At 44.4% G+C, this 13015-nt stretch overlaps 1 protein-coding gene across 1 annotated transcript in view; it reads right to left on the bottom strand.

Moving 5' to 3' along the window:
• Nucleotides 1–6045: 6045 nt before the first annotated feature.
• The window catches only part of SMURF1 (SMAD specific E3 ubiquitin protein ligase 1), a 36487-nt gene continuing 29517 nt past the window's right edge, over nucleotides 6046–13015 (bottom strand). Inside the window, exons 16-18 of the mRNA XM_006023976.2 lie at nucleotides 12208–12409; nucleotides 11231–11306; nucleotides 6046–9797 (exon numbers count right to left, since the gene is read on the bottom strand). Coding sequence (XP_006024038.1) covers nucleotides 9698–9797; nucleotides 11231–11306; nucleotides 12208–12409 — 378 coding nt within the window. The 3' untranslated portion in view covers nucleotides 6046–9697. The remainder of the gene's footprint in view (nucleotides 9798–11230; nucleotides 11307–12207; nucleotides 12410–13015) is intronic.

Raw genomic sequence — 13015 nt, 5'->3', positions numbered from 1 at the left:
ATGATGCTCTCCCTGCTCACCTGCTGCTGGGCTGCATTGTGCTGGGCATCACGGAGGAAACTTTTTCCTGTGAGGCAAGCAGGCAGCCAGCAATGCTCCCAACGTGCACATTTGGTGCTCAGCGGAGCTCCCGTCACCAGCACAAACAAAATGACCCAGTCACACCCACGTGCACAATGACTACAAGCGTTGGAGCTCAAAACGCTTTACCTTACTCAGCTGCGTTATGATGCAGACAAAGCCAACGCCACACCAATCTTCAGAAAGAGCAGCTGTTTGGGAAGCCAATGTTATGCGATGTGACGCTTCTAGAGATCTTCACCAGTGCTTCATAGGCTAATTCCGACCACCACGTCAACGCAAGTATCTTTACCCCTGCCAGGTTGGCACAGAAGACAGCACTGCATCTCCTGGTAGTGGCCAGCCCCAGCAGGGATAAGACTCTGCCACTTACCAGAGACGTAGTCCCAGAAGGGGCTAGTGCACCAGGGAGAGCAAGAGGAGAACCTATGTAGAACAGATAATGGGGTTATTTCTTTAGCAACAACAGGGGTGGAGGCCCATGTTTTACCGCATGGCAGATCCCACATTCACCAGCCATCAAGGTGGCATGTCGCCAGGAGTTGGTGACAAGTGCCAAGGGACACAATAGGTTAGGACCTATTGTCCAAGGACTCCAGTACCCAGGGTGGGCAGTAAGTTGCATGCACAAACCCCTCACCTGCAGAAGGCAGGGTTTCCTGGGGAGTGGAAGCAGTTGAGGTCCCTGCAGCAATTTGTGCTTGTGCCTAAGCTTCCGTCATCTGCCTCTTTTGCGTCTCTGCCCATCACAAGACTACCGAACCGGCAATGACTATGTGTCATGAAGCAATTCAGGTCAGGAGTCAGGATCACTCAGGCTGGCAAGGAGAAACGGCATCACCATGGAGACTGCCTGTTGCCTGTCACTTCCTGAACTCACAGGGCAGCAAGTTAGCAACCCCTTGCCCCCTACCTCTGACTAGCATTTGCTGAAACGCTAAGATGCCCAGGCAAGAGAGAGGGACTCGGGGGGAGAGAACATCATCGCAGCAAAGACGTTTGCTTTTTCATGGCAACATGTTCCGTCCACTCCAGGAAAGAGGAGAGCAAATGGCCAAGGAATTTTTTCCAGGATCATGGACCTGGTAACAAAGTAAAATCAAGGCCTGAGGGTGGGATGTTTTACTGGGAGGAGTTCTTGGCAAGGAAAAGGAAAGGAAGCTTTAGGCATCAGAGGAGCTCCCTGAATGACTTCGAAGGTCACTGCTTGTACTACAGAGACTCAGAGACTCTCAGCTCTGTTTCACCTGCTTCTCACCGTCCTCTCTAGTTTTTGATAGTTAGTCCTATACACAAAAGACCTTTGGACACAGCCTTCGGGATGCAGGATTGATATGCCACAGCAGACAATTGTTGCACTCAATGGTTCTGACGTCTCCTCCAACAATGCCTAACTAGTGACTGGGGATAAGCCCTATATAGACCCCCTGACTTTCCTCAAAACACAGTGCCCCTGCCCTGGTGGGCTTACGGCTGCAGTTTATGACAAGACAACAGATACTTCCAAATGCACAAAGGAAGCATAAGGCAGCCATGAGATCACTCTGTAAGCTGCAGAGGCAGGATCACAGCGCACTGGCTGCCAAATCAGGGTTGACCTTTTTTTTTTTTTTTTTTAAAACCATATGCTGTTTTTGGCAGGAGACAAAGAAAAGCAGGGGCCAAAAAGCTTCACGAGTCGGGTGCTGAGGTTCTGGAACAGGGTCCCCTGGTGAGGTAGGTGGTATACAGTCACCCACCCTGGCGATCTTCAGAAAGCGTTTTGACACCCACCTTGCTGGGATCATTTGACCCCAGCAGTCTTTCCTGCCTAAGTGCAGGGGGGCTGGATGCAAAGATCCTGTAAAGTCCCTTCCAGCCCCTAACATCTTAATCTATTAATCGATAAGGCAACTCTGCCTAAGCAGAATACAGTCTGTGACCAACACTGCAATGCTGCACATGGAATAAGATCTCCTGCGGTGCTTGGACTACCAGTTTGAGCTGAGACCTTGCCTCAGCAGGTAGATCTGCAAAAGGTAAGCATTTAGGGCTAGGAGGGCAGAGAAGGGGGGGAAGGAAGCTGAACAACTCCTGCCTCTCTCCCAGCAGTCTGAAATATCAAGTAGTCTGGCTGTGATACCCAGGGAGGGCACTGTAAACTGCAGCTGTAGACCCACCAAGGCAGAAGCATTGTTTTGGGGAAGTCGGGGATCTGTACAGGGCCTAGCGCCAGTCTCTGGTTAGAGGAGAAACATCAGAACCTACTGGATGCTTGCACCTGCAAGCATGTTAAGGGGAAACGGGAAAACTCTGCTGAAGTGTTTGGTCAGCAAGGAGAGGTCTCTGGGAAACAATGACCCAGCGTGTCCAACATTAAAGGACCCTCCCTTCGTAGAGCTGTGCAGCAGAGACAGCTGGGGTCCAAAACCACCTGGAAGTGGCCGGGTGGGAATGTGCTCTCCGTGGTTCTGAAGAGGAGCCATGATTAGCACCGCCTTGGCCCCAGCCATTGGCAGGACTCTGCTTTGCGGATGCGGCCAGTTACCTCCATTTCACTGGTGGGAAAACCGAGGCAAACAGTAGTTAAGTAACTTGCCCAAGGCCATCAACCATGGTGGCGGCAGAACCAATTTGCCCTGATCTCCGGCTCCTGCTCAAAGCACCAACTGCAAGGGCACTGCTGGTAGATGGAGCAAACTGCACATGCTGGGAAACCCCTGTAGGGCTCTCTGCCTACCTTTGCGATTTCCAGCATTGTTTCCCTTGTCGCGCAGAGTTACTTCCCCCTTTCTCTGCTGCAGGCTCAGAAGACAAGATGACTCTGCTTCTAGATCATCCCCAGTACAGACACTGCCTGCTCTGGCCAAGAGCTGACTCCATGGGCCAGTCCTGGACACATTAGCCACAGATAGAAGCCCGGCTGTGTCTTCATCTCAAAAGCCACTGTGGGCAGCATATGTGCAGTCTCTCCCCTGGGTTCTGTAGCCCTTTCCCATTCTCCCCTGTGCCTTCTCATCCTATTCACTGCTATCTCCTCCAGGCTCTGAACCTCCCCTTTCCACTCCACCACCTTCCCCTTCATCATTCTTAGACTCATTTTACCTTTGATTCCCCTCCCCCACCCCCATCTCCTCCTTGCCCTTCTCTATTATCACCACCCCCTGCTTCTCCTCTTCTCCCACCTGTTCTGATGAGCTTTCTAGAACAGACCTGCTTGGGCTGAAGCACATACCTTGCAATCAGTGAAAAAAAGCTGAAGGTGTTGGTCCTGCAAATTGTAAGCATGAAAGGAACCCTCTCAATTAATAATCGCATGCAACGATTAGAGAAACCATTCTCCTGACATTGGTTATTTCCTGAACTTATCTTCGCATCATGTCTAATTAAGCAATAAATCAGTCATTAGGAGACTGTCCCATTGGGGGCAGCAGGCTGATGTTGTAGCTTGTAGAGTGCACTGAATCCTGGGCAACTCTTCAGAGGGGATGGGGGCATAGAAGGGCAGATAAAAAATAGGTGGCTACAGGAGTGATCTAAACAGTTGGGACTAACACAAGCAGACTAGAATCACCCGGAGCGACAGCTAGACCCAGCAGTTTCTCTAGCTGTCGTGTTCTCTGCACGACTTGGAGAGGAGTTTGCACTCTGAGCCAAAGTAGGAAACTACAGAACTTGGAGAAGCTCAGATTTTGCAACACTGCAAAACCTAGTCCGCTAGTGGCTCAGATCAGCCACTAGCAGACCAGGGAAGTGGCACCAGCTTTGCTGTAGGTATCAGCTCTGAACACCACCACACAGCTGATCACAGTGCTGAGAGCACCAAACCAGAGGCTGGGATACTTGAAAGAAAGTTAAGCCGGGCTGGTTGCGTGCACCATTTTCTCCCCACAACCCGCTGAGTTCCAGAGTGCGCTTCACATGGAGCCTCTGCTCTCAGCTGCCTCGCCCCCCTCTTCTAAAGCAGAAATACGCAGGCTATGCTGCGCATCATTGGAAGTAACCTTTTTTTAAACCTGTTCAACCACTCCTACTTGTAGAAGGCCAGTTGTCTCAGCTCATTGTCTGCAATCCTTGCTCCTTGTGGTTGATTTTCATGCGCCACCTGATTAGTCTCAACCAGGGCTATTAGATGAACTGAAAAACGTCCAGGCAAGTGCTGGCTCGATGATCCATCTAGAAAAGAACTGTTAGCTCATGAAAGCCTAGAAAGACTAAATGCCTCCACTAGCTGCTGAAGTTAACCCTTCCTTTACTAGATATACCCTCACTGCCAACTCAAAGCTATAGATAGCAAGAAAAGCCACCCAAAATACGGGCTAAAAAAACACCAGGATCTCAACACCCCATGCAAACTACTGATTTAACACCTGAGACCAGGCAAGAAGACTGCTTTGGGATGCACAAATCCTCCTACTCCACCAGCTGCATACGCCAGCAGCTGCTCTGCTGGAAGAAGGGAAGTTTCACAGCCGGGGTAGTTAAGGGGGCAGCAGCAAAACATTTAAATTTTAGGATTCTCTGATGCAGAACCTGGTTCTGATCTTTTCTTTTTAGTCTAGTGTGTTTGCAGCCAGCACTCTGTGGGCATCACCAGAGCTAAAAACAAAAGGTATTCTCACTAACAGGCTGATCCTCTACACAGGAACCCATTCCCACCAGATGTGCTAAAAGGAGCCATAGACTGGACAATTTAACCCAAACAATTTGTTCCCTATGGACCAGACTTAAGAGATGGCAAATTACTGAAGCCAAGTGAACTATCCCTCTAGTTTCTTTTAGCAGAACCTTTACGTTTTTCTACTGTCTCTTCACAAAGTTCATGTAGTACGATAGTCCAATTACCTCGGTTGCTTTACAGCTCAGTTGCTGAAGACAGCTGCTTATATTTAGAATAAAAAGATATTTCCTTTACAGTGTACGGATTTGCATGTTGAGAGAACTCTAAGGAAACTATTAAACATTTTGCAAAGTATTCTGAAAGGCAACATGGGCCACAAAAATGTTTGATTGGGCATTGAAGAACCGATAGAATTTGCTGCCCCAAACTATTGGTGAAGGGGTTAAATCTTCACCGCCTGATTGAAAAAGTATCATAATTTGAATTAAGGCCACAATCATTACAACTGATTCACTTGATTTATATCATGAAATTGACTCATCAACAGGGAGAAAGACAGATAAAGGATCCCTGTTTTATAAAATGACGCAAATGAAAATCAAACCTATTTTGAGGTCTAGACAGAAAAGATTATACAACCACATTGCCTCTCTATCAAGTCCTCTACTCCCACCTCTAACCTAGCAACATAGCCAGCCTTGGCCCACCACATGAGCTCCCTCACAGCCAAAAGTAACGCATTAATAATCAGTAAATAGAGGAAATCATATATTAGTTAGCATCCCTGTTGCCATTCATGGGGAATATCTGGTTTCCCTGAGAAGGGAGATTTTGCAGCAAAAAACCACACAAAAAAACAAGACATGTTAGGACACAGATGAGGGTTTGTAAGCATCCAACCAAACCATTCAAGGTAGAGATAATGAAACAGATGCAATCTGGGGAAAGGGGGCTTCATCTGAAACAGCTCGTGTGTTCCCCAGTGAAGCCAAATGTAGCCCTGGACTACATCCACCAGGATTATTCTCACTGCTGGTCCTGCAGTGCTCAGAACAAGGCAAAGTGATTCTGCATGAAGGTGCCTGCACGTCATCACTGATGCTTTATCGATCTTAGGAAGAACATCCCAGAGACGGCCTGCATCAAGACCATGTTCGAGTCTGCTTTGCCTGTATGCAGCCCTGCTAGCACCAGATGCAGCAGGATCACAATCTATTTTGTTACCTTCCCTACTGCTCTTTTTCCATTCCCCTCCAAAGGGGAATGATGTCCAGCAGCTCCCATTACTGTCATCATGAGCTTATCCGGTAGACTTACGCCTTCCACATATAGCCACTGGGACAGACAAAGTGGTAGATACCGACTGTTTAAAGTTGTGAGTTTATTGCATATGTAACAAAAATGAACATGACCTCCTGGGTCCAGCCTACTATACAATCACTGTTTATTCCAGCTGGTTCCATAACCACATTAAATAGAACTAGTATTTCTTTAAATACTTTGATTTAGACATAAAATGAGACATTAGTGTACAACTTTCACAAAATAAATCTGCAATAAAAACAGTGGGAAGAATAACAAGGATAGCAGCAATACTTAAACAAGACATTACAAAATAATAAATTAAAAAATACATTATAAAGTGGTTGAGGAACAAAAATTAACAAATTAAAAAACAGATTCAAACTGTGTTTCTGGGAGCTTGCTGTGCTATTCAGCACTGAACCTGGGCACTGGCTACAGAGGGCATGGTGGCTGGGTCTGATAATATGAAATCTCGAGGGTTTCTTCACCACCTGGACTTGAACAAAGTACATACTGCTGGGAAAACAGATTTCACCACTGGAAGCAACAAACAGCCTTTTTCAAACATGGCTCCGTTTAACATAATGCCCAAGTAAACTCCAACATTCATACAACAGTCTCTCATTTCTTCCCGATTTAAAACACAAGCAGAGTGGTGGTTTCCTACGCATCCCTGAGTGAATAGTATAGGCTGATGAGCAGTATCAGGGCAAGTACTGAAGAGCTGTACCACTGGACTAGTTTCTAGGTTTGCTTTTAGAACAGGTATGAGAGAGACGGAGAATGTAGATGTTGCACCTTGCAGTGCCTATAGGGCTGCTCCATATGTATTCCTGTACTAGGCAGGGTGTGTGACGGGGAAACGTCAACCAGACTTTTCCACCTTATTCTTTGGGCAAGTTTGAAAACCAGCCAACCAACCAGCTCAAACCCTGACAGTTCTCAGAGGGCACGTGCCATCTTGTTCACACTGTCAGATACCCCGGGAAAGGACATGCTTTAAGTTTCTAGGTGTCAGAGGAGCAGCCTGAAAAAAACCGCTTGGTGCATCAATGACAAAACGGCTTAAACTCCTGCTTGCTTTTCACAATTCCTTACCCACAGAACTGCATGTGGCACTGCCAGCCTTAGGCAGAACAACATGACATTTTCAACCCCTATTTACCTCCCTGGTTTATTTTCTCTGTCTAGCCAGCTTTAAGCCCTGCTTCACATATTCGTGTAACAGAATGAGACAAAAAATTACCTTCTTTATCATTAGTTAAGAGGCACAAAATTGCAAAAGACAGCACAACAGGAGTGCTGGTGAAATAGTTTTAAAAAGTGTATCATTAAAGCAATTTACAGGTCCGTTCCCTCTTCTCATCACTGCCAGCACAGCACATTAGAGGTTCCTTTACGAGGCTTTGAAATGAAACAAAAACACAAAAGGACCTTTAAAACCATAATCCTTGTGTAGTCTTATTTTGTACAGCCAAGAAAATACTGACCTAGCAGAGAGACATGTGGACTAATCGCATGTCAACTTTCTTGTTGACCTAGCCACTTGACCTAGGGTTCTCCGAGAGCCCTCATCTTCACCTCGTTTGCTTTTGCAAAGCCAGCTGTGTGCTATGTGGAGCAAATGCCATTTCTTTTCCACGTTCTTCTGTGAAAAATCCACAACATGAGAGACTGCATGGAATCGTTTTGGGCAGCAACCCGCCTTGATTTTTCTACTTGCCTATGGTTTCTTGCACAAACAAATGCACTGGAAGAGTTAAAAACACCCCGTGGATGCCGATTTTACAGACATTTGGAAAAGGCAGGGCACGTGGAATCCTGTAACCCGATACAAATTGCACAGATGTTTAAGGCAAACAGTTGCATTTCCCTTTCCCACTGCTGCAACCATGTCACACAATCCCTTTCCCACCCCCTACTAATCCAGTCTGCAGAAACTGGTCCCCAAGTGCCACTAAGTTCCCAAAGCCCTACGAACACCTGTCTGAATGCCTTCCTCACTCAATCCCATCATGTCAGCTGTTCTACACAAACTGTGCAAATCTCAAAAAATGGTACAAATTCCTACTTCAGATGCAACCTTCACACTCCCAACACCAAATTACAAGAATTATGGTCAATGGGAAATAAAACATGAAGTGGGGAAAGACTCCAGGACTTTGACAAGTATCTAACTTTTTGTCCTATCACAGTTTAAAGCTATTATCAAATTCAAATAAAAAAAAGTTAAAATAGAAGGTATTCCAGTAGACATTTTCTAAGACCATCTCTGACCCACAGCTGAATTTCAATGCACTATTCCATAAACATTACATCTGTTAAATGTTTCAGTAATGAATTTCTTTAAAAACAGGCTTGCCAAAGAAAGAAAATCCTATACAAGTAAGCCTGTTTCACTTAAGTTTAGACATGTTTGATGGCTAACTGGGTCTTCCTGAAATCATGTTATTTTGTTAAAATACTGCCTCATCTTGGTGTGCAAACTGGAAAAAGTTAGTGATTCAGCTCCTTGATTTGCTTTTGTTTCCCTTAATGCTGGGAAACCATTTCAAGAAATGTGTTAGAGTGCCAACCTTTAGCATTAGCTTCAGATAGCTGGAAAAAAAAATAGCCATACACAGCTCTTCAGAGAAATTTTCATTTCTATAGAACTAAAGCCATAAATCCTTCCAATAGCTTTACACAGACTTGACTCACTATATAGTTCTCTTTTTACCTCTACTTTCAAAAATACTTCTCAAGGCCAATGACTTAAGAACGGAACTTTGTTCCATTAGCTTCACTGTTAGCAATTTCCTCTTAAGTCTCTTATGAACTGAGTCACACCATGTGTGTCATAAAACAGTGGCACAGAAATCGCAGCTTTGTGATTGAACTGAATTGACAATTTTATCTGTTGCTGCCTGCTTAACCAGGCTTCTTTGCAAGGTACTTAAAACCGGACAAGCAATGTAAAGTAAATCTGCAGAAGACAACTTGTTTCCATGTGCAAAACAATTAAAGTTCAACCAGGACACCTGAAGAGAAAGGATACGATACCACTGACGTTGTCCTGAATTCCTTCATTTTTCTTGAGGCGAGCCATTGCTTTCACTGAGAGCTTCCTGCTAAGGCAGAACTTTAATTACTTTGCCTTTCAGTTAAACGTTTACGTGGCGATTTTTCTGCTAGAAATTTACTTTTGGACCAGGTGTGTAAGATGCGCAGTTCTGAATTCCAGTGCCAGTCAGATATTCTACAGCTGCTGGATTTTACAAGGGGCTCAAGTTTGCTTTACAGACAAAACACAGCCAGGTGCACCTACCAGTTGCAAGTCCTCAGCAAACCAAACTTAGATACTCAGCTATTGTTTGATACTCCTATAAAAAGACCACAGGTCACTGACCCTATCACAATATGTGTTACAAGTCTAGCAGAATATCCTGTGTAACCACAACCAAACAATGTATTTGGCTGCATTTCATTTTATAGGGATGGAAGAACAGGGAAGGGATTATTGTAACAAAGGGGAAAAAGTATGGTTGAGAACCACCAACAAAAGCCCCACCCCCCACCCCCAACAACCAACAAGAGAGAGGAACAACCCCATCTTTAAGTTGCCTAGTGTTCCAATGCTTCAGACAGCTTAGCAGGAAGTTCACAGCAAGCTTCTTCTAGCTTTTGATTTGGTGGTCCTTGAGCTAGCATCTGTTTCCTTTGGTTGCTTCTTCACTCCACAGCAAACCCACATGTCTCTTCCACAGCTGTCAACAGCTTCTCGTAAAGCTTCTCATATGACTCGTAAGGCGGAATGTCAATTCGGTTAAAACTGCAAAGGGCAGAAATAACAGTGTTCATATATTCCTGTGCATGGTCCGAAACTTCTTGCTTTCAAAAACCTAGATTACCCACAAAGATCTGATCTACAAAGCAGCCTCATGAGAGAACTAGTATTTGCCATTAAGCCGTCAAATCGATCAAGATAAGGGATAATGTTGCCTCTTTTCCTAAAGTTAATGAACCTGCACTTGAGCTCTGAAAGGGCTTGGAGGGGAGCATTCAGTCAGGACTTGGGCTCTGATTTCACTAGTTAATATGGTCACTTGGTAACTGGTCCCTTAAAAATATCTATCACTTCTTTCCATTTTTGAAAAGAAAAAAAAGTAGCATCTGCAGGCAAGATGCCTGGTGGGTTTAGCTTCAAAATCTAATGATGGAGTAAAGTTAAAAGGTTTCAACAGAAATACGAACATTCCCGATACAGTATTTGAAATGGAAGGCTTTCACAACTTGATGCAGATCCCAACCTACAGTGTGTTCAGTTGTTACATGCAATTGTTTCTTCACCTATTAATGCACAATTAGGGAAGCAGCTCCTGAAGCTGGTTTCCCATACCAATAGGATGTGTTCCAGGGACCAAAGACTCCAATGGAGTATCACACAATGCATCTCCAGGCTGGAGCACAGGACCACACGGAACTTGGCCTCAAGCATGAGGCTCATGTTGGGAGAAATTAGGCGATTAATTTATTGTGAGAGTTCAAAAGGAAAAGGATATTTTTCTATTTTTGGTTCTGAAAGCTTCATTAGTTAGGCAACCAATTAAAATCTTTTCCTGATGCGATGGTGAGCCAGCCTCTACAAAAACTAATCCCAGATTCTCTTGAAACTCGAGGCTGTAAATACACAGTACTAACAATGGCCTTTTTCTAAGTTTCTATGTAAATATATCCATACTGCTGCATCCAGAAACAGAATTACTGAATAATGTCATAGACATTAGGGCTGGAAGGGACCCCAGAGGATCATTGAGTCCAGCCCCCTGCCCCAAGGGCAGGAAGTCAGCAGGGATCGTAGGATCCTAGAAAGATAAACATCTAGATGTCTTTTGAAGGCGTTCAGAGTAGGTGCTTGAACCACCTCTGGCGGCAGTCTGTTCCAGGTCTTGGGGGCTCAGACAGTAAAGAAGTTCTTCCTTATGTCCAGCCTGAATCGATCGTGATGGAGTTTGTCACCGTTTGACCTTGTCATCCCTTGGGGCACTCTGGTGAACAGACGTTCCCCCAGATCCTGGTAAGCAACCCTGATAAACTTATAGGTGGCCACCAGATCACCCCTGATCTTCAAAGAAAATTACTTAAAGGAAGGTGCATCATTTTATCTGTGAGCACTTTGCACTGGAGAAATGGAGATAAAGAGGAAGATTTTAAACCCACACAAGGAGAGAACAGGTTCTGCCAAATAGAATATCTTCATCTTACCAAGTATGGGCTTTTGGGAGGTTGTCTGTATTTGCATCTATCAAATGGATGGTAAACAACCTTGGTCCTGCAGCGCCTGTAGAACCTTACAGACAGACATTCTAGTTAATGCACTTCAGCAACAGAGCATTAATACATAATGCATTTCCTACTTACAAATACAAAGGAATAAAAATCACAATTCCCACTGCAAGCAGAAAGGTAGTAGAGGATAACTGCACAAATTACTTTCTACAGTGTTACTCCAGGGATCTGGCAGAAGAATGTGAGGTGGTTAAAAACAAAAGACACCACCCAACACAACTCCCAGAGAACAGCCAAGTTTTATTTAACTAATTTTCCACAGTCTCAAAAATAGCAATGTGCCAGGGCTAGAAGAAATGCGCTTGTGGAATGAAGCTGTACATTCGGAGCATGACGATTCATTTGTTTTCAGCTAGCATGCACTTATTACAGCTTTATTCATACGGCACTTAGAGCCCTGCAATTTCGTTATCACAAAGAGGCAATTTTTGGAAACGCGTTCAAAGTCTAATAGTTTTGCTACAAACTCATTGAGGGCATAAACTTCTTAAACAAAGATGTTAACTAGTTCAGCTGCTCCTGTACTGATGCTATCAAATGTAAGTGCTTTCTAGGAGCCAATCAAATACGTACATTTTATGTACTTAGAACAGCGTTAAAATATACAATGATTTTGGTTCACCAACATACGTGGCTGCCTTCTTGGGAGACTAGTGCATTCAAGTCAAACTGCTACCTGATGGAAGGAGTACAAATTTGCCAACTCATCACATTAGGGGTAACTGCCAAAATGCTCATTACTACTACAGGTATGGACCAATCTGAGAATTTCAAGAACAGGGATGAAGTTATTAAATTCTAGCACCATGTGTAGTGACATACTTGTACTGGCTGTAGCACAACATGTACTGCCTTCTTTCAATGCACATTAACTCAGCCCCCCCATCAGTCACCTTGTAAAGCCTTGAAACCTTGAAGCGGGACACGTGTGGACCCAGTCACAAACTGCAACAGCCTCGCCCTTCTTTCCTCATCAAATGTTTCCACTGCTTGCCAGAACCACTTTACGATATTGCTATCTGCCATGCAGTGCTTCAGCCGTGTATTTGACTTCCAGTCATTTAGGTCTATTTTATCCAAGCCACCTATTATTAGCTGTTAAATAATTAAAAAACACTTTCAACAGGTGATGAAATGACAGCTCAATTAACAGCCCCTATCACCCAAGCCACTTTCCAAATTAAGATATACTCTACACACCCAAATGATTTAGCCCACAATGAGACACACCCTTCTCTGACAGGTAGTACTTTGGAATGATGCAAAATAATTCAGGACAGGAAGGGAATAATAGTATCTCCAACTGAAACTGCAAGTGGAATTAGGTTGGATTTAGATAAGAAACCAGAGCCAGCTGGTTATTGTATGTAACATCTGAAAAGCGCCTTGCATTCTTTCACCGGATCAGTGATGGAGACTTAGAAAAAGAATAGCACCTATTGAATACCATGCATCACTGCACACAATGCTCAAGTTCTCTTTGAAGGACTCCCATCCCTGTACTGACTACAACCCGGCCCTGCTTATTCTTCATGATCTTACCAGATCCCTGCCCTGCATGCTATAACAAGCAGCCATTCAATTCCATAATAATTTATCTAATAAAAATATCAAGTTCTTTGCATTTGGCAGCAACTGTGCAGCACCTATAACAAAATTTTAGAGTCTCTTTTTGACACAGAAGTGGTCAAATTTCTCAGA

The sequence above is a fragment of the Alligator sinensis genome, unplaced genomic scaffold, assembly GCF_000455745.1.
Source record: "Alligator sinensis unplaced genomic scaffold, ASM45574v1 scaffold402_1, whole genome shotgun sequence".
NCBI classification, from domain to species: domain Eukaryota; kingdom Metazoa; phylum Chordata; order Crocodylia; family Alligatoridae; genus Alligator; species Alligator sinensis.
This window is presented reverse-complemented; position numbering and strand designations above follow the sequence as displayed.